Genomic DNA, 25,917 nt, shown 5'->3' with positions numbered 1-25,917 from the left:
TGTAATTAACCCAAATGCTTGCCGGTTCAAATGTGGTCTTCTGTTTAATTGGAGTTTATTTTTACTATTGTTATTGTTCTGCGTGTGTATGTGTGTGTGTGTCTTATTTTGTGCCAAATTATGTGTGTCAACGCAAATCAAGGCTTCTGAGATTTTCAATATTTTGTCTTGATCAAGGTGGTTTGCAAATTATTTTTCAGGGTCATCTTAAAAAAGCCCAAACCTTATAAGATCCTAACTATACTGTGGATATTTAGGTCCTTGTGTTTGTTCTTTTTTGAAATAGCAACATCAGAACTTGATCTGGAAATGGAAGCTCTTAAAACTGTATATAAGGCAGGGGAATCGATTGTGGTCACCTGCGCCGTCTTTAACAATGAGGTTGTGGACCTTCAGTGGACTTACCCTGGACAAGTGGTAGGTACCCTCACGGCCCCTGGTGGCATGGAATGGAGTACAGGAGGGGTCCAAAGACCCATCGCTGATGGGGCATGGCACTGACCTCCTCTAGACCTCAGCTTCCCATCTCTAAGCTGCTCACTGACCAGATGACTTCATGGCTCTTGGAGCAATGGGAGAGTCTGAGATGATGACAGCTGGACAGAATGCATAGATATTTCACACTGAGCCCTTTTTCTCATAAGTATGAAAGAAACCGGAAGGTTCTATGGCTACAAGATAACAACCAAAAAAATTAAAAAATGAATGGATTTTAAAATTTGCTGATTGCTGAGAGAGTCATGAATTCTCCTTTTCTTGGCTCTCATGCCTTTGGGTTTTGAGGCATTTGATAATGTTGATTGCCTGCCCCCTTCTATTTCTGCTTTATGGACACCCATGATACTTCTGCCTCCTGCCTGCCTGGTCTTTCTTTGCATGGTTTTCTTCAGTGAACAGGCATAACTTGAGTCATTCAACAAAGATTTAATGATGTTTGCCAAATCCCAAGCACTCTGTTAAAAGCTGGCCCATGTACAGAAAGAGGGAGAAGGAGGGAGGAGTGGAGATGGAAGTGGGGAAGGGGAGCCACCGTGCCATCTCTGATCCCTGGGGATTTACACATAGGGTCTCATTCATTCTGTTTTTTTTTTTTTTAATTGAAGTATAGTTAATTTACAGTGTGGTGTTAGTCTCGTGTACAGTAAATGGATTCAGTTATACATACATATATTCTTTTTCAGATTCTTTTCCATTATAGGTTATTATAAGATTTTTGAGTATAGTTCCCTGTGCTATACAGTAGGTCCTTGTTGTTTTCCTGTTTTATATATAGTGGTGCGTATATGTTAATCCTGGGTCTCATTCATTCTAATGCATTGGGGTAAATGTATATGAACCATTGTGAAAGGCTGTGATGGTCCCACGCAGAAACAATTAACAGTGTTTAATGCAGGGGCCTCATGGAGAACAAAAAACATATATGTATATACATGCTTTTTTCCCCCTTCACTCCTAGTTTGCAAATTTCGGCTCCTTGCTCTTTTTTTGGCATTTTATAGTATCTCTTCTTTTTTTTAATAAATTTATTTATTTTTATTTTTGTCTACGTTGGGTCTTCGTTGCTGCGCACGGGCTTTCTCTGGTTGTGGCGAACGCAGTCTACTCTTTGTTGCGGTGTGCAGGTTTCTCCTTGTGACCTCCTCCGCTGAGGAGCACGGGCTCCAGGCGCACGGGCCTCAGCAGTTGTGGCTCACGGGCTCTAGAGCGCAGGCTCAGTAGTTGTGCTGCACGGGCCTAGTTGCTCCACGGCATGTGGGATCTTCCCAGACCAGGGCTCGAACCCGTGTCCCCTGCATTGGCAGGCAGATTCTCAACCACTGCGCCACCAGGGAAGTCTCTAGTATCTCTTCTTTTATCCATTTCTCTCCCCCATGCTTTTGCTGCCCCTTTCCTTTCTCTCCAGGGCATCTGATTGGAAGTTGGGCATTTTTACATATTGCCTTATAAACCTCATGTATTGAAGAGACATTCATAGACATATATATATATATATATATATATATATATATATATATATATATATATCTTCGCTGAAATGTAAAGCTATCTGATTTTTCTGTTCATACCTGATTGCCTTTAACCCTTAAAACAGAAACATTTCATTTATTGGAGATAAATTTTTTTTCCCCTTGAAACCAAACTATGTGCTGTTTGGCCCCAAAATATATAATCAAAGTATTGGTTTATAAATCATATTTTTGTTTGATATTAAAAGTAATGTAGGCTTATTGTTGTAACTTCATAAAATTTAGAGAAACAGGAAAAGTCACTTCCCAGAACACCCCCATTAAAATTTTAGGGAGATAAATCCTTTAAATACTTTATAAATGTAATAATTAATAGCTACTATACTTTAAATAGTACTTTGTTACGTATTTTTCCTGTGGCAGTATAGCACAAACACCTTTCTATATCATTAAATATCTTTTTAAAACAGGATTTTCAAAGGAGTGAGCTTAAAAAAAACCCTTTTTTTAATTAGACTTTATTTTTTAGGGCAGTTTTAAGTTCACAGCAAAATTGAGGCGAAAGTACTGAGATTTCTTGCATAGCTCCTGGGCTCACACGAGAGCAACCTCCCCCATCACATCCCCACAGGGCGGTACAGTTGTTACAATCCGTGAACCCATATCGGTGCATCATTATCACCCAGAGTCCGTAGCTTACGTGAGGGTTCACTCTTAGGAGCTAGCTTGTTAAAGTCAGTTTTCCTCCCCTTTTTCTGTAGAAAGGCAAAGGCATCACAATGCTGGAGGAAACCAAGGTCCCGTCCATCAAATTGGTGTACACTCTGATGGTCCCCGAGGCCACGGTGAAAGATAGCGGAGATTACGAATGTGCTGCCCGCCAGGCCACCAAGGAGGTCAAAGAAATGAAGAAAGTCACCATTTCTGTGCATGGTATGTTCTGCTTTCTAAAATGTCCATCGGCTGTGCTGCTCGGGGATCCACTATGCGGTAATCATTGTTTAATGGAAACTTTTCCCCGTACAGAGAAAGGGTTTATTGAAATCAAACCCAACTTCAGCCCGTTGGAAGCTGTCAACCTGCATGAAGTCAAACATTTTGTGGTGGACGTGCAGGCCTACCCCCCTCCCAGGATAGCCTGGCTGAAGGACAACCTGACTCTGATTGAGAATCTCACGGAGATCACCACTGACATAGAAAAGATTCAGGAAATAAGGTAAAGAAACACCCTTCCTGAGTATGCCTTTTCTTTTTATTGTGTATTCCTAGATAGACTGAGGTTTGTGCGTGTCTTACAACCCAAACCAAGAGTCCATATAGAAAATTTAGCAGTCAGAAATAGGAGATAGTGGAAATCAAGTACCTTTCCCGATAACATTGCAATGCAGTAATAGTATGTTGGTAAGTTTATGATCAAACGAGAAAAAGAAGAACTGAAAATCTCTGCTCCCAATGAAAGATACGTTCCTGGATTCAGCAAGGGATGGAGGAAAGAAAGTAAAATTGGACCCACTTGTATGGTGATTACAGTTCCAGGGCAATTAGCACATAAACCTACATGAAAGAAAACATTACTGGCTTCATTTGAAACGCATTTGCCCCAGTGAGGCCTCCATGGGAAATAAGAGTAGTGTCTGGTTAAATGTGGTTAGGAGAAGACATACAGTGAATAGTTTGGATCCCTGCCCTCTGAGGAGTCGGGAGACTGCTGTCATCTCTTAACCAGTGGTGGAGTTTTGGGTAAGTCACCCTTCAGCCTCAGTTTTCCCATCTATAATGTAGGGTTAATAATACCTTGTGTCCTTCAAGGCGAGGAACTGGACCAGATGATATTTTGAGGTCTCTTGCAGTTTTAAGCTCTGATTAGAATTTAGGAGTAGAAGGTACCTCTTGAAGGGCTCAGCTAATCCAGCCCTGCACCTTTGTCAGAAACCATCCCAGGGAGACACAGTCCTCTATTTCAAGCCTTCAGGGAAGAAGAGAAGACAGAACCCCTCTCTCATCAGTTTGCTTAACCTCAGGATTCGCTTTCTTCTTTCTGAACTAAATTCCATGTGTAATTGAGAAGTGACATCTGGGAAAATGGTCGTGGAAACCTCTGTGGAACAGTGATGGAAAAAGAAGTGGGATACTGAATCTGGAAGGCTTTCTGATGACACGAAATGGAGGTGCACAAAGAGGTGGGCAGTGCCCAAGTTTCCACTAGGCTGTGAGGCCAGAGAGGAATAGGGTGATCCTGGCACAGCCAACACTTGAGACACCCGTCTGAGGGCTGTCTGCAAGCTACAGTAAATAGCGATGGCCAGACAGCGGTCGTCAGCTTAGTGGTCCAGGAGAGTGGCCTGTTCAGGTGCTTCGAGGGTTCCTGCAGCACATCTGGTCCCCATGATGGGCAAGGGAACATAGGATGCATATGATGGAGGGGTATCTGGCTTAACTTAAAACTAGTGAATCCGGGCTTCCCTGGTGGCACAGTGGTTAAGAATCCGCCTGCCAATGCAGGGATACGGGTTCAAGCCCTGGTCCGGGAAGATCCCACATGCTGCGGAGCAACTAAGCCCGTGCGCCACAACTACTGAGCCTGCGCTCTAGAGCCCGCAAGCCACAACTACTGAACCCGTGTGCCTAGAGCCCGTGCTCTGCAACAAGAGAAGCCACCGCAATGAGAAGCCTGCGCACAGCAACGAAGAGTAGCCCCCGCTCACCGCAACTAGAGAAAGCCCACGCGTAGCAACGGAAACCCAACAGAGCCAAAAATAAATAAATAAAATAAATAAATTTAAAAAAACCCCCAAAACTAGTGGATCCACCAGCTTCCTTGGCTGAACAAGTGCAGGAAATGAACGACAAAAGACTGTCTGGTCATTGGCAGCCAGGGGTGCTAAGGGGACTCTAAAGAAGTCCATTCCAGAGTGTGTCCGGTGTGGTGTGGCAGAGGGAAAGCCAGCCCAGCATGCTCTTGTCACAGGTCCCAGCACCTGGCGTCTAGGACTACAAGACTCTACATTAGCAGGGTATTTTGGAGCCTCTGAAATGCTTTCCTATAGATGATTTCATGTAATTAATTCTCAAAATGACACTTGCATACAGCTTTCCAATGCTACACATACGGAACCTGAGGCATGGAGAGGTTCAGTCATGCCCCAGGTCTCCTCCCTTCATGACCAGTGCTCTTCCTCTCACTCCACCTTCTTTTCACTCACAGTTCCACACTGTACTGTTTTTTTTAAATTTTTTTTAATTTTTTAATTTTTATTTATTTATTTATTTTTAATTAATTAATTTATTTATTTTTGGCTGTGTTGGGTCTTCGTTCCTGTGCGAGGGCTTTCTCTAGTTGTGGCAAGGGGGGCCACTCTTCATCGCGGTGCGCGGGCCTCTCACTATCGCGGCCTCTCTTGTTGCAGAGCACAGGCTCCAGACGCGCAGGCTCAGTAGTTGTGGCTCACGGGCCTAGTTGCTCCACGGCATGTGGGGTCCTCCCAGACCAGGGCTCGAACCCGTGTCACCTGCATTAGCAGGCGGATTCTCAACCACTGTGCCACCAGGGAAGCCCCTGTTTTTTTTTTAAATTATAAATTTGTTTATATATTTATTTTTATTTTTGGCTGTGTTGGGTCTTTGTTGCTGTGCATGGGCTTTCTCTAGTTGCGGTGAGCGGGGGCTACTCTTCGTTGTGGAGCACGGGCTCTAGGTGCGAGGGCTCAGTAGTTGTGGCTCGTGGGCTCTAGAGCGCAGACTTAGTAGTTGTGGCACACAGGCTTAGTTGCTCTGTGGCATGTGGGATCTTCCCGGACCAGGGCTCAAACCCATGTCCCCTGCCTTGGCAGGCAGATTCTTAACCATTGCGCCACCAGGGAAGCCTATCACACTGTACTGTTTTGTTAATGACAGTCAAATGGGCAATTACTTTATAGATGCACACACACATACTCATGGCCAAATGTCATTTATTATATGTGTAAGAAACCTTTTGGAGAAGCTTCCCATTAATGAAGTATGAAGGACTATGTTTCTCTAATTTGTTTAGTTTTTAAGATGAATCCTCTGTTTTAAAATCATTCAAGCCTAAAGACAGTGCATTGTAAGAAACCTTATTCCACTCCTGTCCTCGTGTTCCTCAGTACCCCCTCCTCTCCACCCCCAGGGGAATACTTTTGTTAGTTATGTTAGGTTCTTATGAAACCTTCCAGAGTTTCTTAAAGCAAATACAAGCAAGCAGGAATTTTATACCCTAGTGACCTCTTCGGATCGATACAGAGACAGTGTCCTCCTTCTTTCTTCCAAGGATGTTCCATTGTTTGGCTAATCACTCAAATGGTGAATATTTAGGGGAAGCAAGTATTTTTTTAAAAGGTAAAAATCAAGGGTTAAAAAAAAAAAGGAAAGTTGGTGGGTTTATTCCCATTCAGAAGTCTGGCCTTAGCAGAGCTGACTGCTCTTGTAGCCACATAAGCCATTGCTCATCTCAGGTTTTCCCGTCTTATGTTTAAGAATTAAGCGTCTATGACTCAGACCTTCAGTGCGTAGAAAGTGTATCAAAAATCCCAGAAGAGCGATGATATGGACAAGAAAACATGGTGTTTTTACTTTTTTACAAAAAACAAAATTCGAATTGAATATGGATATTACTTAACGATTAGAATTTATTTGGCTACAACTTGCTGAAACAAAGTCCTTTCCTTTTAAGGTATCGAAGCAAATTAAAACTGATCCGAGCTAAGGAAGAAGACAGCGGCCATTATACTATTGTAGTTCAAAATGAAGACGACGTGAAGAGCTATACTTTTGAACTCTTAACTCAAGGTATGTAAGGGCTGTATAAAGATAATGCCAGCTCAGTGGATGCGTGACTGAGAGTCTCCCGAGGAGAGCCTGGCGCTTCTCCCCCAGGTCGTGGAGGGAAAAGCAGCCCTTTTAGGGGAGAAGCAGGGACTGTAGATGTCATATGTCAGGGATAGCTTTGCTGGACTTATAAATCCACATAATTCTGGGAGGTTCCAGGCTAGTCTGGAATACTTTGGGAATTCCTAGGCTCCACTAGCTTCCTCACCATCTGCTTCTCAATGTGGTCTGGGAAGAGTGACATGATGCTTTTTGGTCTGGATGACCTTAGATTGTTCCAGAGTGTTTGGCCTTTTTGCTTTGCTTTACTTGTAGACCTTGTACAGTTGCCCTTCCCAGAAAGGAGTGCCCAAGTCTTTACATTCTGGTTCAGAACATACTCACCTACCTTGGGCCACATACTGTCTTAGGTGGGCTCATTTGATCCTCAAAGTCAATCTGTGATACAAGTATCAGCATATTTCTAAATTATTTGATCCCAGGTTAAAAACAAATCTTTAAAACCTAATAATATCCCATAGATGCACTTTGGTAAATGCTGCTTTAGATTATACCATTTAGATGAATCCATTAGATGATTCCCAAGCTATAATATAATTTTAAGAGCCTTCTTGCCTTTCAAGCCAAATAACCACAGGGGCTTTTTGCTTTCTTCACTGCAGATTTAAAACACCACAGGGCACAAATGCCAAATCACTGAAAATGTGACCATGCTCTTACCCAAGTGGGTCTGTCCAAACTGGAGTGTTACTGTGCACATGACTCAGTGGCTGCTTGATTTGTAGGTTTGAATGTCACGTGGACAAGTTCTGAACTCGTGGAATTCCACTTCATAATTCCCAGAATTTCTGGGACACGAACCATTCAATTCTGATTTCTTTTCACCTCTTGCAGTTCCGTCATCCATTCTGGACTTGGTCGACGACCACCATGGCTCTAATGGGGGCCAGACAGTGAGATGCACAGCTGAAGGAACCCCTCTTCCTGATATTGAGTGGATGATTTGCAAAGATATTAAGAAGTATGGAAATCACACATTCCTTTTCCATTTGTGGTCAAAATGTTTCTTCCTCGGGACAAAGGACCTCAAGTGCATTTTACTTCTTTCGCTGGCCCTTTTTTTTGTGTTTGTGATTCTTATTTGGCCTAAGTCTCATAAACTACAAGATAGGGTTCCGAACATGGACCTCGTGTGTGTGTGTGCATGCAGGCGTGCATGCACCCAGGTGCACTTCTGTGTTCCTGAGTAGCTATAAGAAGGTCGACAGCTTTCAGCAGATTCTCAAAGGGTCTCTAATCTGAAGAGAGCATGAATCTAAAGAACTGCTGTAAGAGGATTTTTACTACCCTGGCCCACAGTTTCACCTCACGTTTCATCTGTGGTGAATGTTATTTGGTGGCTAGACTGGCATGTGAAAATAAATGAAGGTACTGCCCAGGTGTCTTCTCACTCCCTGCTGTGTGGCGGGAGTTAAGGTACCCGTCCCTCCTTCAGCCCCCATCCCTCACCCTTCCCCGGCGGGCACGTGAGCAGCACATTTGCACTCCCACCTCTAGTGACTGCTGTGCTCAGAAGCCTCATTGCTTCTCCTGGAGACGGAGACTCCTAGACCCACGCCCCCCCCCACCCCACCCCCAGGCCACAAGGCAGCAGAGTTGGATCCAGACTGGAGCTGGAATCGAGGTCTAACCCTAGTGACACCTGAGGGGGTCCTCACAGTGTGGGTGGAGAGAAGGGAGGGCAGCAGGCCTCTTCGGAGGGGTGGGACGTTGGGATAGTTAAACATTCTTGAAGTCCAGGTTGCTCATGGGTTCAAGGCTTGGGATGGGTAGTTCTATTGGATTGAACTTGTTTATCTCTGCCTTGTCTTCATAACCAGTTAACTTTTAAATACCCACATGTAGCTTATTCTCTCTTGGAGAGCAAGGTGTTGAATGTCAATCTGCACATAAAATAAGAAAATCGACCTGTAGCCCCCCCAAATGCAGACAAAGTCAGGGCTGCTTGCCGTCTTAGATGATTCTCACTGCTCCACCCACCCCCACGACTCCCCGTAATTGGCTCTATACCTATACCCTTTTTCTCCGTCTCCAGATGTAATAACGAAACTTCATGGACGATTTTGGCCAACAATGTCTCAAACATCATCACGGAGGTCCACCCCCGAGACAGGAGCATGGTGGAGGGCCAAGTGACATTCGCCAAAGTGGAGGAGACCATTGCAGTCCGATGCCTGGCTAAGAATCTCCTCGGGGTGGAGAGCCGAGAGCTGAAGTTGGTGGCTCCCAGTGAGTAGCTCGTGGCTCAGGACAACGCTGAGTCAGCAGCCGAGCCCTTCCTCTCTCAAGCAGAACTTTGAATCCCAGATGGGGTCCTGTAGGAATGCAGGTCCCTCGGTGGAAATGCAGCTCCGGATGCTGTTAACGGGCCTTCTCTGGGCATCTGTGTGGGAGCCCTTTCTTTCAGATTCAAATCCCAAACCGCATTGTGCAGAGGCCCCTCGGCATTTTGCTTGTCTAACCGTATCGCTACCCAGTCTCTTTGGTCTGAGCGTGTGGGGATGGAGGATGGGGAAGAAGGATCTTCCGCCTTGTTGCTCTTTATAACAGTTGAGACAGGTTGAATTCTTTAAAAAGAAAAATCAATGAAGCCAAAAGCAATATAAGTAAACTGCAACCTTTCAAAATAACTGAACTTAATTTTCTGAACTTATGTTCTAAACTTATGCTACTAATGGTAGCTCTCAATCTCACTTATTAATATTTATATGCCAATTCATATTTTGTCCAGAAGGTTAATGTTGGAGCACCTTTGGAGAAAGTATTTTGTTCCTAGCTGAATTTTGTCCCTTTCCCTTCTAACGGAAGAGCTGGAGTAGTTTCATGCATGTAGATAACTGAGAGATGGTCTTGCCCATCCCCCAGATAAGACTGGCAGCTCTCATGCTTCTCCACCAGTAGTGAAAGATTTCTGGCCCAGAAACAGCCACCCTGCCTTCCTGCCCTCCCGCGTGTTTGTGCAAATTCTCCACCGTGCCTCTCTCTCTCTGTCTCTCTCTCTCGTCCTCTAGCTCTGCGTTCTGAACTCACGGTGGCGGCCGCAGTCTTGGTGTTGCTGGTGATCGTGATCATCTCACTCATTGTCCTGGTTGTCATTTGGAAACAGGTAGATATTTCTTTTAAAGAACTAAAAATATTTGAAACCAATAAGAACAAGAAGAAGAGCAACCTAATTCAGGGCTTGGCACAAAGAAGGAGCTCAGTAACAACATGATGAGTGAACGTTGTTGAATCCTACTGTGTCCAGTCATTTTGCTGCTGCGGTTAAGCTTTGGTACATTCGGACGTTGGTAATTCACCAGTTACCTGTCCTGGTCATTTATAGAAACCAAGGTATGAAATTCGTTGGAGGGTCATTGAATCAATCAGCCCCGATGGACATGAATATATTTATGTGGACCCGATGCAACTGCCTTATGACTCGAGATGGGAGTTTCCAAGAGATGGACTAGTGCTTGGTAAGCTCCTACTGGGGTGATCTCCCAAGACTCCCTTTGATTTGTACGCAACTTTACTCTTTACAGGCCTGTGGAGGAATCAAGGATCTGAGCTTGTGCTTAGTAAAAGCTAAGCATTAGAAAATGGCTTTCAGAAATATTTTTCTCTCTTGAAAATGAGTTAATTGAATCACGGCAATGATTTGTTTTTACCTCCTTCCCTAGCAAATTACAGTTAAAGAAAATTTTACAAAGGGAGAAGAGAATATGAGGAGGCCTGCCAAAGATACCCATCAAAGTGGTTTTGCTTTGGAAATGACACCAATTGAAAATGAGACGAATTTCTACGACTAAAAAGGAACAGATGAGAAATGAATGAGGACAATCGGAAAATATATTTTGACTCAGTACACTCTGAGGATTATTAGATACTTCTTTAAAATATAGAATATAAAAATATAGGTTGCTTTTAAAACGAACATGAAAAAAATCATCAAGCCAGCTTCTCACAAACTTTTCAAATATTTCAATCTTGGGCTGAGACCAAGAACATGAAGCTTTAGTCCAAGGGATTTTTTTGTTTGTTTTTTTAAAATCACATTCTGAATGAACGAAAACAGGACAAAGACAAATGAAAGTTAGAGCTAGAGGTTGTGTCATCATGACTATTCTGACAGTATGTACTTCAGAGGATGCCAAAGGCATTTTAAAATTATCCACTTGTCTCATTCCAAAATACAGCCAAGTTAGGTCTTCTTAGAGAGTTACTTAAACTGAAATCAAACAAGACACCCTATTCAAAGACCTATACCTGGGAACTAAGCTTTCTTTATTATATTTTCTCCCTTGTTTTACAAAAATGGATGAGGAGCTTAAGGAAGTTAATAAAATATGGAGAAAAAGGGCAACATCCCTAACGTACCAAGAAGCATCCCTGTGTCTCTCTGCTTCTGTGTATTGTCAAGTTGCTAGGGAAGCAGTACCTTTCCAGGAACCGTTTCCAGCCATGCAAACACGCAGTCACAGGCAGTGCTGGCTGTTAGTGCCCTTTCATGAGCCGAGTCTTTCCCTGGCTTGGCAGAAACATCTGTTTTAGACTGAGCTCTTTAAGAGTGGGGACCAGAGCTTCCATTTCATTTTGTATCTCCCAGCGTGTGGCAAAGTGTTGTGCTCCTAGGGCACGTTTAGCCTTTGCTCTTCCTAGTCTTCCTAACAAACAGGCAGCAAGGGAGCCAGCCCGAAGTTGTCTTCATCACTGCTTAGACTCCGTGATGTCTTGAATACTGAAGTATTTCCAGTGGATAAAGGCTTATTGATGCAAAAGATGGCCCTGTTTGTGTGCGGAAAACAGAAGGGTAGGTTTGGGCCAGAGCCACAGAAAGCAAGTGCCGCAGAGCCCACGATTTGGCCCGGTTCTCCAGCTGGTAGACAAGAGTACTCACACCAGGGAGGGCTACACCCTCCTTCTTCCCGCCTGTGTTTTCCTTTCCTTTGCAAATGTTATTTGACAAAAGCAGTGATACTAATTTCCTGCCCTGTGGGCTCAATTCTGGTTTTGACATGATGACTTGGAGGAATCATTATGCTTCCTCCATATGGGAGAAACACCACCCAGCTGTGTACCCATGAGCGCTGGCCGTGGTAAATGAAGCTGATGAGATGCCTGATTCTGCATGTGTTGATGGTGCTGGTTGCCCACAGGTCGTATCCTGGGCTCTGGCGCATTTGGGAAAGTGGTTGAAGGAACTGCCTATGGATTAAGTCGGTCCCAACCTGTCATGAAAGTAGCAGTGAAGATGCTAAAACGTAAGTGCCCCTTTCTGGGGATTTTTTGAACATGGAGATATTAAGTAAATTGCTCAAAATCACACAGCCAGTAAATGCCAAATTTGGGACTAGATCTTGGTTCTTTTGACTCTAGGTTTTATTTGTATTTAGACTCTTCTGTCAGTTAGGTTTATTTAGATTGTTCTTGTTGCCTATATGTTGGAAAATCAAGAGTTATTTTTAGTGGCTTCTTTTTACCCTGAAGACTAGGAATTAGTTATTAGCATCTAGACTGAGTCACTGTTTCTCTTTTAGACTGTTGTTAAATAAAATGATGTCCAATCATAGGATTAGCCATGTTTTTGGCTTTTTCTGGGTAGTAAATAGTTTAGTTGAACCGATACGTGATTTATTTCTTCAATAGCCACAGCCAGATCCAGTGAAAAACAAGCTCTCATGTCTGAACTGAAGATAATGACCCACCTGGGGCCACATTTAAACATTGTGAACTTGCTGGGAGCCTGCACCAAGTCAGGTAGGCTTGCTCACCTGAGAGTGAGGATTTTCATAGAACACTATGGTTGTGAAGACTGTCTAGGCTTTTTAATTCCCAAACATGCCAGCAAATATAAGTCCCTTGAATGGAGTTGTTGACTGGATTCTATTGAGGGAAGCTCACTGTTCTTGAGCAGCATCTCTTACCAGTGTAGACACAGTAATTCATGGCTCTTCTGTTCTTCATTTTCATGCTCATCTCCAACTGGTTTTGGACCCCACAGGCCCCATTTACATCATCACTGAGTACTGCTTCTATGGGGATTTGGTCAACTATTTGCATAAGAATAGGGACAGCTTCTTGAGCCGTCACCCAGAGAAGCCAAAGAAAGAGCTGGACATTTTTGGATTGAACCCTGCTGACGAAAGCACACGAAGGTAGGTGCAAAGAGAGACGCTGTTGTGAATCGTTGTCTTATGAGCTTCACCAGTGGAGAGAACCCATGTCCTGATAGAGGCCATGTCTGCAGATTCAGTGCCAGGAGGTAGCAAGACTTAGAGTCAACTACCCTGCTCCATCATCCTGTAACATGGTGCTGAGAGATACCTGATGTCTGCAGGTGTTTTGAACCAAGATATCATGTTGGGGATAGGTTTGCTGATAGGTTTGAATGAGAGTGAGAGTTGGAATAGTTCTGGGAACCAGTTTGCTGTTTATGTATGTTCTACCTAAGACCTCTAAATGCATCTCTGGCCAGGGATGCCCCAGTGCTCATATCTTGTGAGAAACTATCTGATTTCTAAGTTTGAGATACCGGTCCTTGCTGAACCTGTGCCTATTAGTCAAGCCAGTGAAGTGATGATCCCCACTGTAGAAGTCTAAAGTGGCTAAAAAGATCTCTGTAGATACGAAGTTCTGTAAGATCAGAAAGGACGTGAGTTCACTTCATATTAATTTACTCAATGGACACCAAATTGGTGCTAAATTTATTGAGTAGCAGGATTTGTCTGCCCAAGCCACTTGGTCACGTGGTACAGGTTTGTGGCCTGTGAACTGGAAAACAGAATAAAGACGGGCACAGCTGAGTTGAGATGGTCCATGTGTTTGTGTGATCATTGATTGATGCTCATCTCCCCGACTAGACCACCCTGGTGAAGGGTATGGGTGGTTACGCCTTTGTTCCCCGTGCCGCCCCCATGCCCACCACTGCCTCGCATGTGGTGGGTACCTAGTTGTCATCTACTGAATGTCGGACGATCACTCCAGAGGACACCCTGGTTAAGGTTTCTTTTTCTGTTTTTACAGTTACGTTATTTTATCTTTTGAAAATAACGGTGACTACATGGACATGAAGCAAGCTGACACTACACAGTATGTCCCCATGCTGGAAAGGAAAGAGGTTTCTAAGTACTCAGACATCCAGAGAGCGCTGTACGATCGCCCAGCCTCATATAAGAAGAAATCCATGTTAGGTAAAGGTGTCTTTGCTTATGCTTTGGGTGTTGTGATCTTCCAGTGGTTTAATATGATACCTAAAATACTCAGAAGATGGTGAGCAGGCCTGGTAAGTAGAACCGCCGGGCCACATGGTCCCTAACTGCAGATCTGCACAACTGAGTCTATGACGTGTTTTTGAAGGTCTGTGGTCTGTAAATTGAAAAAAGAAAAAGAATAAAGATAGACCTAATGTAATAAATTTTTCAGACTTTAAATGTAATTATTTTATTTTATTAATTTAGTTTAATTTTATTTTTTTGTCCAGTTTTATTGAGATATAATTGATATACAGGACTGTGTAAGTTTAAGTTGCACAGCGTAATGGTTTGACTTACAAACATCATGAAATGATCACCACAGTAAGTGTAGTGAACACCCATTATCTCACACAGATGCAAAATAAAAGAAAAAGAAAAAAATTGTTTTCCTTGTGATGAGAATTCTTAGTATTTACTTACTTAACTTTCATATATAATATATAGCAGTGTTAATTATATTGATCATGTTGTACATTATATCCCTGTAATGTACATTTTAAAATGTAGTCATTTTAAAGAATTGTTCATAATGGTATTCATTTTTTGGTGTTAACATGACTTTCTTGTTTTTTTCTTCTTTAAATGAAAGTATGGTGGCAGTTGATGTTTCTTCTCAGTACCCTTACTTGGAAAAATTACAAGCTGGCAATCTTATATTGGTTCCTAATATTATTTTTTTTAATTTAATTATATAAACCTCTAATATCTGTGAGTTCAATAGCCCTTGTTTTTAGCTTTGCTAATATCCAGTTTGTGATAGAAACTGGAAAGTGGACAATTTGAGGTTATATTTTCTGACAAGGGTGTTGGGTGCTTCTACTGAATGTTGTTTGAAGGAAGATCCGTTTGTTTTCAAAGCAGATGAGCATGTGGCAGGGTTGAATTGATTTGTAAACTCCAGGGAGCCTAGCTGATGTCCATAGCAGATGGACCACCCCACATCTGCTGGGGGGTGGTCCTTCCAGGCTTCTACTCTCATCACAGGCTTGGAGTGGGGAGGAGGCTGCTAGATAGATCTGACGATGCCTTGTTCCATAATCTTGTATTATTGGGTCTGAGACCTCCCGTTGGTCCCTGCAAAAAGGTGTTGAGCTGTCATGGAAATTGTTTTGAAAATCATTAATGTACTCTGGATGCTTTCAGGGTTCTTAAGTGAAAGGTACAGTCATTAAAAAAAAGAATGTGCTTGTTTTGCAAAGCGCAGTACAGAATAATATTTTCCACTCCTGCAGCTCCAAGGTCCATTCACATCTCATTGCCAACTGGGTAAACTTCCAAGACCTTTTAAAAGATTAGCCAATGAGACTTGTCGGAACCAGTCCTTCCTCTTCCCTCCTGTATTGTTAAAAATAGTTTACGTTGCTTCCCAGGCTGGACGTGGCTCTAGATGTCAGGGGAACCTGATTCATGCTCAACCCAGGCCCAGTTGGCAGGCAGACCATTGCTTTCTGGCTGGAAAAATGTGAAGGGCTGCAGCTACTCTTCACATGCCTGAACTTTTTCAAAAAGTGCTGAGAACTGCTGGCCTAGATTGCCTCCTTCCTCGAAAACCCTGGGACCCTTCCAGAGGGGACCAACTGGGGAAAGTGGACAAATTACAAAGAAAGGGAACTACGCGCAAAGTCTTTGGCACTGACCTTTGAGATCGCTACCTCTAGTTGGACTGGTGGCTAATTTTATTCACAAAGTAAGCCAAGTACTGTGAAGGTGGCTTTAAAAAGAAAAAAAAAGCAATTCCTAGAAGCTGCTTTTTCAAAGAGCCCTCATGTACATTCATCACGGAAGATTTGTGTGTGTGTGTGTGTGTGTGTGTGTGTGTGTGTGTTTAAAGTGGCTGAGGTGATTTGCTAACGAAGATTGAAAAAAGAAATTTGGGAGGCAAACAACAAAATATGTGTGAGAACGCATGATACTGGTCCTTATGGAATCATATATACTTATATATATATTTAAACCAGGTATATGTTTCTACAGATGTATTTCTTTTTAAAGAGAGCACGTTTGCATATTTTACACATTCACCTGTGAGGTTCAGAAACTATAACAAAATGATCTTAAGTATGTTCTTTGGACAAGCCTCCGCAGTCTGCCGAGTGGCCCAGCCCTTCGGGAGTGTCAAGGTGGGTAATGTTTCATGCTGTCCGCCAGCACCAACACACTTAATTCCTTTCCTGCAGACTCAGAAGTCAAAAACCTCCTTTCAGATGATAACTCAGAAGGCCTTACTTTGTTGGATTTGTTGAGCTTTACGTATCAAGTTGCCCGAGGAATGGAGTTTTTGGCTTCGAAAAATGTAAGTGTATTCAGGGGACAGAGACTTCTTTAGACCCAGGCCACAGATCTGAGCAAGGTGAGCGTGGAAGGGAGATCGTGGAGAAGCCTGTAGCAATGGCTGCTTCTCTCTTCCTCATCCCCAAAGCAGAGCGGGGCATCCAGCAGGATCAGGTGTCTACTTTTCTGCAGAGCTTTGTCCCTCTCGGGAGGGACTGGGATGAGAGCCTGCGAGAGGGGAGCTCTTTATGCCAGGACAGCCTCCCTGAGGCTGTGTGCCAGGCAGCTCCAAGCGCCCCCATGAAGTGGCCAGTCTTGCAGGGGTGATGCTGTCTAGCGCAGGTGGATTGACACCCTCCGTCATTTCTTCCCTTTCTGCGCAGTGTGTCCACCGGGACCTGGCCGCTCGGAACGTCCTCCTGGCTCAAGGGAAAATCGTGAAGATCTGTGACTTTGGCCTGGCCAGAGACATCATGCATGATTCGAACTACGTGTCAAAAGGCAGCGTACGTGCTCTCACCTTGTTTGGCGTGCTCGCCCTCCCTCATTTGCATCTCTGAAAGCGGGTGTTGCTTCCAGCCATTCAGTGCCCAGATTTTTAACACAGAGTCCATGACATTCATCAATGGGCTCCAGGGGTCAGTATGAAAAGCACAGGCTCTACAGACAGACTGCCTGGGTGTGAGCACCATCTCCAGCACCTACTAGTGTGGGGCCTTGGCCATTCCGTACCTCGGTTTCCCTATCTGTATCAGGGAAGTGACATTAGTACCTATCTCCTGAGTTGCCGCGGGGTATTAGATCACTGGATTCCTGTAAAATGCTTAGGACAGTGCCTGGCACATACAAAGCAGCCCGTAAGTGTTAGTTATTAATACGTAAGTTGTGCATTTATTTCCAAGGAGAGCACCTCTTTTATCAAATTTTCAAATGGTGTCTATGACCCCTAAAATGTTAAAACCATTTGAGTTAATACATCTTAGAGGCACAGTTTCCTTAAAGATAGTCATTCTGTCCTACACTTGAACCTTCTCCCCACTATTTCTTATAGTTCAAAAATGTAATTGGCTCTCAGGTCACCAGGTCTGTTCTTAATTTTGTTCCTAGGAAGACCTGAAAATAGAGGACAGGTCCATTCAGGGCTCACGCTTTCGGGGTAAAAATTCAGGATTAAATATCTTGGCATGTTCTTCCTTGGAAGGGTGTAAGAGGCAGCAGTGACCACCCGTCTTTCATTAAATACGTGTTGAGCACCCACTAGGTGCCAGGCACTCTTCTGAGTGCCGAGAGTACAGAAGTGAACTAAAGAGACACTCCTGTGGGGCACGGTTGCCAGTGCAAGCTATTAGCCCAGAGAGAACCCCTTTCTATTCCTGCTGCTGTAGATCATAGCTGCATATGCTGGGTTTAACGTCCTCCCCGCTTCCCTGCAGACCTTTCTCCCGGTGAAGTGGATGGCTCCCGAGAGCATCTTCGACAACCTCTACACCACACTGAGCGACGTCTGGTCTTACGGCATTCTGCTCTGGGAGATCTTTTCCCTCGGTATGGGCCTGACATCTCTGCTTGTTTGGGTTGTTCTGGAACAACACTGAAAGGGAGATGCTGTGTTTTCCAAGCTCCAGGATGTGAACAATGTTAAGATACCTAGTGTGGGTCAAGTGCACTGCAGCCGATTCACATGTTGTGCACTTACGATGGCTAGTGTGTGTCCGAGCAGACCGAGAAGGGGTCCTGGGGAACTGTGCCCTCACCCCTGGCCTTTGCCCCGCTTCTCCTCTGAGCTACATCAGAGGGACTGTCTCCTACTGGAAATGCTCCTGACGACATCCACTCACCCGCTGCTTCTTCACCTTGGACTTTGGGTTAAGTGGGTTCACCAGTGGGGATTTGCCCTCCCTCACCTCGTGGTGATGGACACTCAGTGAAAGTAGTGCAGTGAGGGAAGGGGAACGGTGACTCCCTTGCTGGTCATCATTCTGGAGGAGAGAAACCTTCTAGTCATTCAGTAAGTCAGGCACCGGTTACTGAAGAACACAGGTGCCCCGAGCTACCAGGTGAGGGCCCTGCGAGGGGGTGATTCACGACCCTGACTTCCAGACAGTTCACCTGGGGAGATAAAACTTACACATTTAATGATAAGCTGTGTGGTCCTGATTTAAAATTGTAATGGAAACCCAGAGAACAGAGGAGTCCTGGAGTAGTTTTGGAAGGAAACTAAACTTGACCTGGCCTTGGCCACAAAAATGTGAAATGTTTCATGAATCCACTATTGTCCTGATGTGACAGTAAAGGGCTTTCCCTGCCTGTTCTCCTTTTTCGATCCTAGTTCATCCCTCCATAGATGTCACTGTGGATCATCCAAGTGGGTGGCTTAACTGAGTCTCGTATTCTGTTACAAACAGAGAATTAGCTAGACATTTCAAGACTTCTGCCTTAATTATTTGAACATTTCTGATGAAAATGACTTTTTTGGCCTCAGTGATTCAGATTTTCTCTGGCTTTTCTATTTTGCTTTGTATTCATAGATCCAGTAGTCAGAAACATTGAAAAACACTTTTGCGCTTTTTCTAGACATGGAGAATTTTTGCCTAGGGTGTCTGGACTTGATCAACCTAGAAGTCCTGGTTAAATTTAAGATTTGGGCAAGGCTGTGAAATCAAGCAGATGATAACACTTAATTTCTTTGGAAGAACCGATACTTCAAGGCGGGGATCCCCAAACATTTTCTAAAGGTGCCAAGTGTTTCAACAGTGTACCACACACTCGTCAGTCCTGGTCATTTTCTTCTTGGGTCCTCAGGTGGCACACCCTACCCTGGCATGATGGTGGATTCTACTTTCTACAATAAGATCAAGAGTGGGTACCGGATGGCCAAGCCTGACCACGCCACCAGTGAAGTGTGAGCCCCCTCGCTATCCCGTGGGCCTATGTTCATGCCCAGTAGTGGGTCTGTGCGGGTAGGGGGTGCCCTGACGTTCCTCCCTGTGCCCACTGTGAGTCCTGTGCTTCTCCAGCTACGAGATCATGGTGAAATGCTGGAACAGTGAGCCAGAGAAGAGACCCTCCTTTTACCACCTGAGTGAGATTGTGGAGAATCTGCTACCTGGACAATATAAAAAGGTTTGTCTGAGCCTCTTAAGATGGGTGAGTGGAAAGGAATGGGCAAAGGGAGGAGACAACAGCTGGTCATTACACAGGAGAGCAGTACTGTTCAACACTGTTTTAAAGGAGCATTTTCAAAGGAGGAAAAAGATTGTGTGATCCAGTGGCCGGGGCTTCAGGGAGTGCTCCCCGGGCCCTTGGTAGCAATGATGAGTAGAAACCCTCCCCTTCCTGCACGGCTCCCTTTCATCCTAAGTGTGCAACACCTGTAAGCACTTCATTCTCCAGATGTTTGAGTATCTGAAGCTACTGTGCACTTAGAAGTCTCAGAGCATCCACAGCCATTAAATCGCTAATTTGAATGCACTTAAATCCGTGCGAAATTGGCTTTTACCAGCTGACTGGAAGGAACAACCTCAGCTGTTATCTGTGGCTCCAGCTGGTTTTTTGTGGAATAGGAAGCATTGTTCAGAGGAACAAATGTAATTTCATGGAACCAAGCAGGATACGGTAATGAATGAAACAAATTTTTGCTGAGATGCTGAGAAGGAAACCCAGACACACTGGTATAATAAACTCAGTTTCTTAGATTCAGTCACCATGTAGGTTTTCCATACTTACTGCTTCTCTTCCTTCTTCTCAAGGAAGAGCAGTTGTTAGCTGAACTGGAAGTTAAATACTTTTGTTTATCGATTATCTCACTGTCCATTACAACTGCCATAAGTGAGGCAGAAGGAAGGAAGGAAATTAACGGTAGGGCAGTCAGAGACACTCTGGTTGGTGAAATTGTGTTGATGGGAACAGACTGGAACTATTGTTGAAAATGGGGTCTTTTTTAGATCAATGGTCCCTAAGTTTTGAATTAAATTTCTCCAGTGTTTGGGGATCAGGAAGACTTCTGGTATGGTGCTCCCAGTGGAAGCCCTATTCACCTCTTATTGGGACCCATCCAAGCCCTGAAGAGACTATGTGATGGGGACCAGAAGGGTCCATGCTAGTCCCAGAGAAGGGAGTGTGTGTGTATGGGGGCACAGTTGTAGCTACTGACTGAGAAGGGGTTCTTGGTATCTCAAGACCTACCAGCAGGAGATCTCTGCCACTGGTGGCCCTCTCTTCATGTTACACATCTCTGGGGAACAGTTAACACCTGACTCTCCTTCAGTTGTCAACAGTTAAAAAATAGTAAGTTCTGAGCATCTGTGTCCTTTTTTGCAGTTCTATCAGTAACCCTTGAGTAACTATGTGAAATGAACATTTGCAGAGTTATGAAAAGATCCACCTGGACTTCCTGAAGAGTGACCATCCCGCCGTGGCACGTATGCGCGTCGACTCCGACAACGCCTACGTTGGCGTCACCTACAAGAACGAGGAGGACAAGCTGAAGGACTGGGAGGGTGGCCTTGATGAGCAGAGGCTGAGCGCGGACAGTGGCTACATCATCCCTCTGCCTGACATCGACCCTGTTCCTGAGGAGGAAGACCTGGGCAAAAGGAACAGACACAGGTAGACACGAGACCTCAGCTTCCCGCCGAGCTCTCTCCCCTCCCCTCCCCCAGCGCAGCTGAAGGGGAGGAGACATTGCCCCATTGTGAGGCCCGCCTGGTGCTGAATCTGTCCTGGGGGAGCCAGTGGCAGAACCCCCAGGGGTCTGTTTAGTTTTGAATATGCTTCCCAGATGATTCTTTAAATTTTTTTTTTTTTTTTTTAGTTTACTCAAATATAGTTGGCTTACAATATTATATTAGTGTCAAGTGTACAACATAGTGATTTGATATTTTTATAGATTATACACCACATAAAGTTATGATAAATTATAGATTATTTCCCTATATGTGCTGTATATTACATCCCTGTGATTTATTTATTTTATAACTGGTAGTTTGTACCTTTTAATCCCATTCACCTACTTTGCCCCTCTCCCCTCTGGTAACCACTAGTTTGTTCTCTGTATCTTGTGAGTCTGTTTCTGTTTTGTTTGTTAATTTGTTTTGTTTTTTTAGGTTCCACATATACGTGAAAACATACAGTATTTGTCTCTGACTCATTTCACTAAGTATAACACCCTCCAGGTCCATTCACGTTGTCGCAAATGGCAAGATTTCGTTCTTTTTTATGGCTGAGTATTTCATTGTCCATTCGTCGGTTGATGGGCACTTAGGTTCCTTATCCATTCATCGGTTGATGGGCACTTAGGTTGCTTCCATATCATGGCTATTGTAAATAATGCTGTTAAGAACACTGGGGTGCATGTATCTTTCCGAATTAGTGTTTTCATCTTCTTTGGATAAATACCGAGAAGTGGAATTGCTGCATTGTATGGTAGTTCTATTATTAAGTTTTTGAGGAACCTCCATATTGTTTTCCATAGTGGTTGCACCAATTTACATTCCCACTAACAATGTACTAGGGTTTTCTTTTTTCCACATCCTCACCACCACTTGTTATTTCTTGTCTTTTTGATGATAGCCATTCTGACAGGCATGAGATGATATCTCATTGTGGTTTTGATTTGCATTTCCCTGATGGTTAGTGATGTTGAGCGTCTTTTCATGTGCCTGTTGACCATCTGTATGCCTTCTTTGGAAAAATGCCTGTTCAGGTCCTCTGCCCAATTTTTAATTGGATTGTTTGGGGTTTTTTGATATTGAGTTGTATGAGTTCTTTATGTATTTTGGTTATTAATCCCTTATCAGACATATTGTTTGCAAATATCTTCTCTCATTCAGTAGGTTCCCTTTTCATTTTGTTATTGGTTTCCTTTGCTGTGCAAAAGGTTTGATCAGGTCCCATTTGTTTATTTTTGTTGTTGTTGCTCTTGGCTGAGGAGACAGATCCAAAAAAATATTGGTGAGACCAATGTCAAAGAGTGTACTGCCTATATTTGCTCCCTGGAGCTGGTGGAGGTCTAGGGCAGGAAGGGACATGTGTCCCTGATGGAGAACCTTTGACCTAAGTCCTCAAGTAATTTGATCAAACTGATACAGCAACTATGGTTACTGAAATAATATAAGCCTCTCTTGCTGTTTTTTTTCTGTTTTCTTTTCTTTTTTGGCCCCGCAGCATGTGGGTGGGATCTTGTGGGATCTTAGTTCCCCGACCAGGGATCTAACCCACATCCCCTGCAGTGGAAGCTTGGAGTCTTAACCACTGGACTACCAGAGAAATCCTTCTTGCTGTTTTCTTATTTAGTTTCTTAATTCAAACCGAGGAGAAAGTTGAGAGGCTGGCTGTACTGGGCTATTTGACTCTACATCAGCAGTTTCATTCATTCATTCATTCATTCATTCATGCTACATTGGGTCTTTGTTGCTGCGCCTGGGATTTCTCTAATTGTGGAGAGCAGGGGCTACTCTTCATTGTGGTGCATGGGCTTCTCATTGCGGTGGCTTCTCTTGTTGTGGAGCACGGGCTCTAGGCATGCGGGCTTCAGTAGTTGTGGCGCATGGGCTTAGTTGCTCCGCGGCATGTGGGATCTTCCCCGCCCAGGGCTCAAACCCATGTTCCCAGCATTGGCAGGTGGATTCTTAACCACTGCACCACCAGGGAAGTCCCCATCAGCGGTTCTTAACCCTAGCTGCAAGTTGGAACCACCTGGGGAGATTTGGTCACTACTGCTATACAAGCCTCACCCAGACCAACAAATGATAATCTCTGGGAGTGAGACTCAAGCACTCTCCAGCTGATTTGTTCTTTCTTTCTTTCTAACTTTGTATTATGGAAGGTTTCTAACATGCATAATTCAAACAGTATAGTGAACTGTCAGGTACCCACCACTCAACTTCAGTGTTGATGAACCCATGACCTGTCTGCTTGCATAGCCATATCTACTCCTCCTCTACCACTTCCCTCTGGATTATTTTGAAGCAGATCCTAGACATCATATCATTTCATCCATAATATTTCAGCATACATCTCAAAAAGATAAGGGCTCTATTTTAAAAAATAACTATAGTTATTAAAAATAACTATGGTACCATTATTTCACCCCCCAAATTGACAATAAATAGTTAAAAGCATCAGATATCCAGTCAGTGTTCAAATTTCCTTGATTCTCTCATAAATATTATTTTACATTTAGTTTGTTCTGTTCAAGATCCAAATAAGAGTCACACATTGACTTTGGTTGATAGAGGTCTATAAGTTCGTTCTGCCTCTTTTAGCCCCCTTGCATATTGTTTGTGTAAAAACCAGAGCATTTGCCTGTAGAGTTCCCACATTCGGAATTTTGCTGCTTGCATTACTGTTGTGAGTTTTATCATATGCTTCTGTCTCCTATATTTGTTGGAAATTGGTAGTTAGTCTAGAGGCTTGATCTGACTCAGTAGATTTTTGGTAAGTGTGCTTCAAAGATGATGCTGTGTACAGGAGGTACATGCTGTACCGTTGTCTCTTTTTGTGACAATAGCAGCCACTGGTGGTCATACCTAGACCCATTAATTTATTACCAACGTGATGCTAATGCACAGCCAGCACTAGAACCATTGGTTTGTATGGTCCAGGTGGAGGGGCCATGCCCCACTTCCTTGCTCTCTTTGCATAACCCTTGGACAGAGGCAGGAGAAGGTAGGTGGTGATAGTGGCCCCTGGTTCAAGGTCCAAGTTGCTTATGAGTTTCTCTCTCTTTCTCTTCATTCAGGATATTGCTGTCTCTTTCTCATTCAGTTGAATACATATAAATATTTAGGCAGAAGCACATGACATTATTATTTTGGAGGCTTATAACTGTGACCTCTCTCAACCAATTTAGTTATAAGATATAGACAGCCCTTGTTTATGTGTATGCACCAGGTAATTTTAAAAGTATAGTTTTCGTTTGTTTGTTTTTGTGATGAGATTTGGAGATGGGGAAAAGTGGGCTGTCTGACTTACCTTTCTGTTTATCCTCTGCTCAGAACAATTTTTAAATGTGTTTATGTTCCTTTAGCAAACAGTGTTTCTCCAAGTTTTGGGTAGTTTTTGTAGAACTTCTTGGGGGTGCAAAAAAGGTTGAACAGTGGATCTTGGAGCGCTATACCCCAGATCTGTCATCCATTTGGTTACTTTGTGTTTGAGGGCCCTGAATATTTCAACTGTAAAAAAGGGTTCTGCTTCTAAATAAAGTTAGAAAATCACTTCAGATAAATAACATAAGAAAGGTGCCAAGAACTGTTCTAGGGGTACACAAGGCTGGACTTCAGAATTTGACACGTATTCCACAGAGAGAGCAATTCTAGTTGGTAGGTAGTTGTTGTATTAGAAAACTGGAACTTCTGTAAGGGTGATAACATTTGGTCTTCTCTGAATCACACAAAGTATGTCCCAAATGACTACACTAGGTCAGTGAGACTGTGGCCCTGACAGGTGGGCTGAGATGGTGAGTGTCTTAGCTTGTGCTGCCATAACACAGTACCACAGACTAAGGGGCTTGAACAACAGGAATTTCTCACAGTTCTGGAAGCTGGAAGTTCAAGATCAAGGTGTTGGCAGGTTTGGTTTCTCCCGAGGCCTCTCTCCTTGGCTTGCACATGGCCACCTTCTTGCTGTGTCCTCACATGGGCTTTTTATGTGTGTGCATCTCTGGTGTCTCTTCTTATAAGGACACCAATCCTACTGGGCTAGGGCCCCATCCTTATGACTTCATTTAACCTTAATTACCTCCTTAAAGGCCCTGTCTCCACATTTGTCACATTGGGGGTTGGGGCTTCAACATATGAATTTGGTGGGATACAATTCAGCCCATAAAAGATGGGGGATCCCAGATCTGGGATGCTCTGGGTGTAGGCAGGCAGGAGTGAGCATGGTGGTCTTGTGGAACACCCTCCTCAGGCTCAGGATGCTTGGCCTTGGGAGGCGAGTGGGCCTGAGGAAGAAAGGGCCTTGCTGTAGAGGACCTGGGGGTGCTAGGTCAGAGCCCATCAGGAGTCGGGTCCTGGGCTACAGGATGAGCACTGTGGCTTGGGAACCAGAAATAAGCCCAGTCATCAGCATTAGGAACCACCGTCCGTGAAGCCTGATGAGCAGCAAGGATGATGTGGTGCTGAGTCTTGGTGGAAGCTAGCTTCTTCTGTGCCCACAGTCCAGCCATTGGCCAAAGTCCCAGGAACTGGGTTTGGCCTCCTGGGGTGAGAGGCTGCCAGGACTACATGGTTATTAAGACCAGCCAAGTGGACTAGGGTTCACAGGGAGGCTGTAGGACCAGGGTATAAGTGGGGAGGGAAGGTGGGGTACAGACTAGGAACTGAGCAAAAGCTCAGTCTTAAGGAAGGGCCCAATCTGGAGGGTTATGAAGGGGAACTCAGTCCGGTAGCCCCATAGGTTCTAAGAGCTCTCTGGGCCACAGGGGCCCCACGGTGGAGGGTAGCAGACTGCTTCCCGTGGGCTTCTATTGGCCAGGCGTGGTTCTCCGCTTGGAAACTGATATGGAAAGGAGGGGAGAGAGGCAGGAAAGGGCTGAG

General features: G+C 44.1%; 1 protein-coding gene across 7 annotated transcripts in view; it reads left to right on the top strand.

Moving 5' to 3' along the window:
- PDGFRA (platelet derived growth factor receptor alpha) overlaps nt 1–25,917 on the top strand; it is a 46,927-nt gene that overhangs the window by 16,495 nt on the left and 4,515 nt on the right. For all 7 annotated transcript variants that reach the window (XM_082389918.1, XM_082389921.1, XM_082389923.1 and 4 more), the window contains 18 exons: nt 287–417; nt 2,729–2,900; nt 2,994–3,183; nt 6,658–6,773; nt 7,707–7,833; nt 8,908–9,101; nt 9,884–9,978; nt 10,198–10,330; nt 12,011–12,115; nt 12,501–12,611; nt 12,856–13,009; nt 13,878–14,044; nt 16,285–16,400; nt 16,762–16,884; nt 17,812–17,923; nt 19,181–19,280; nt 19,396–19,501; nt 20,745–20,986. In XM_082389918.1, coding sequence (XP_082246044.1) covers nt 287–417; nt 2,729–2,900; nt 2,994–3,183; nt 6,658–6,773; nt 7,707–7,833; nt 8,908–9,101; nt 9,884–9,978; nt 10,198–10,330; nt 12,011–12,115; nt 12,501–12,611; nt 12,856–13,009; nt 13,878–14,044; nt 16,285–16,400; nt 16,762–16,884; nt 17,812–17,923; nt 19,181–19,280; nt 19,396–19,501; nt 20,745–20,986 — 2,494 coding nt within the window. The remainder of the gene's footprint in view (nt 1–286; nt 418–2,728; nt 2,901–2,993; nt 3,184–6,657; nt 6,774–7,706; nt 7,834–8,907; nt 9,102–9,883; nt 9,979–10,197; nt 10,331–12,010; nt 12,116–12,500; nt 12,612–12,855; nt 13,010–13,877; nt 14,045–16,284; nt 16,401–16,761; nt 16,885–17,811; nt 17,924–19,180; nt 19,281–19,395; nt 19,502–20,744; nt 20,987–25,917) is intronic.

This window comes from Balaenoptera borealis (genome assembly GCF_965194805.1).
Source record: "Balaenoptera borealis genome assembly, chromosome: 4".
In the NCBI taxonomy this organism is placed as follows: Eukaryota; Metazoa; Chordata; class Mammalia; order Artiodactyla; family Balaenopteridae; genus Balaenoptera; species Balaenoptera borealis.
Note: the sequence above shows the minus strand (reverse complement) of the source record. Positions and strands in the feature narration are given on the sequence as shown.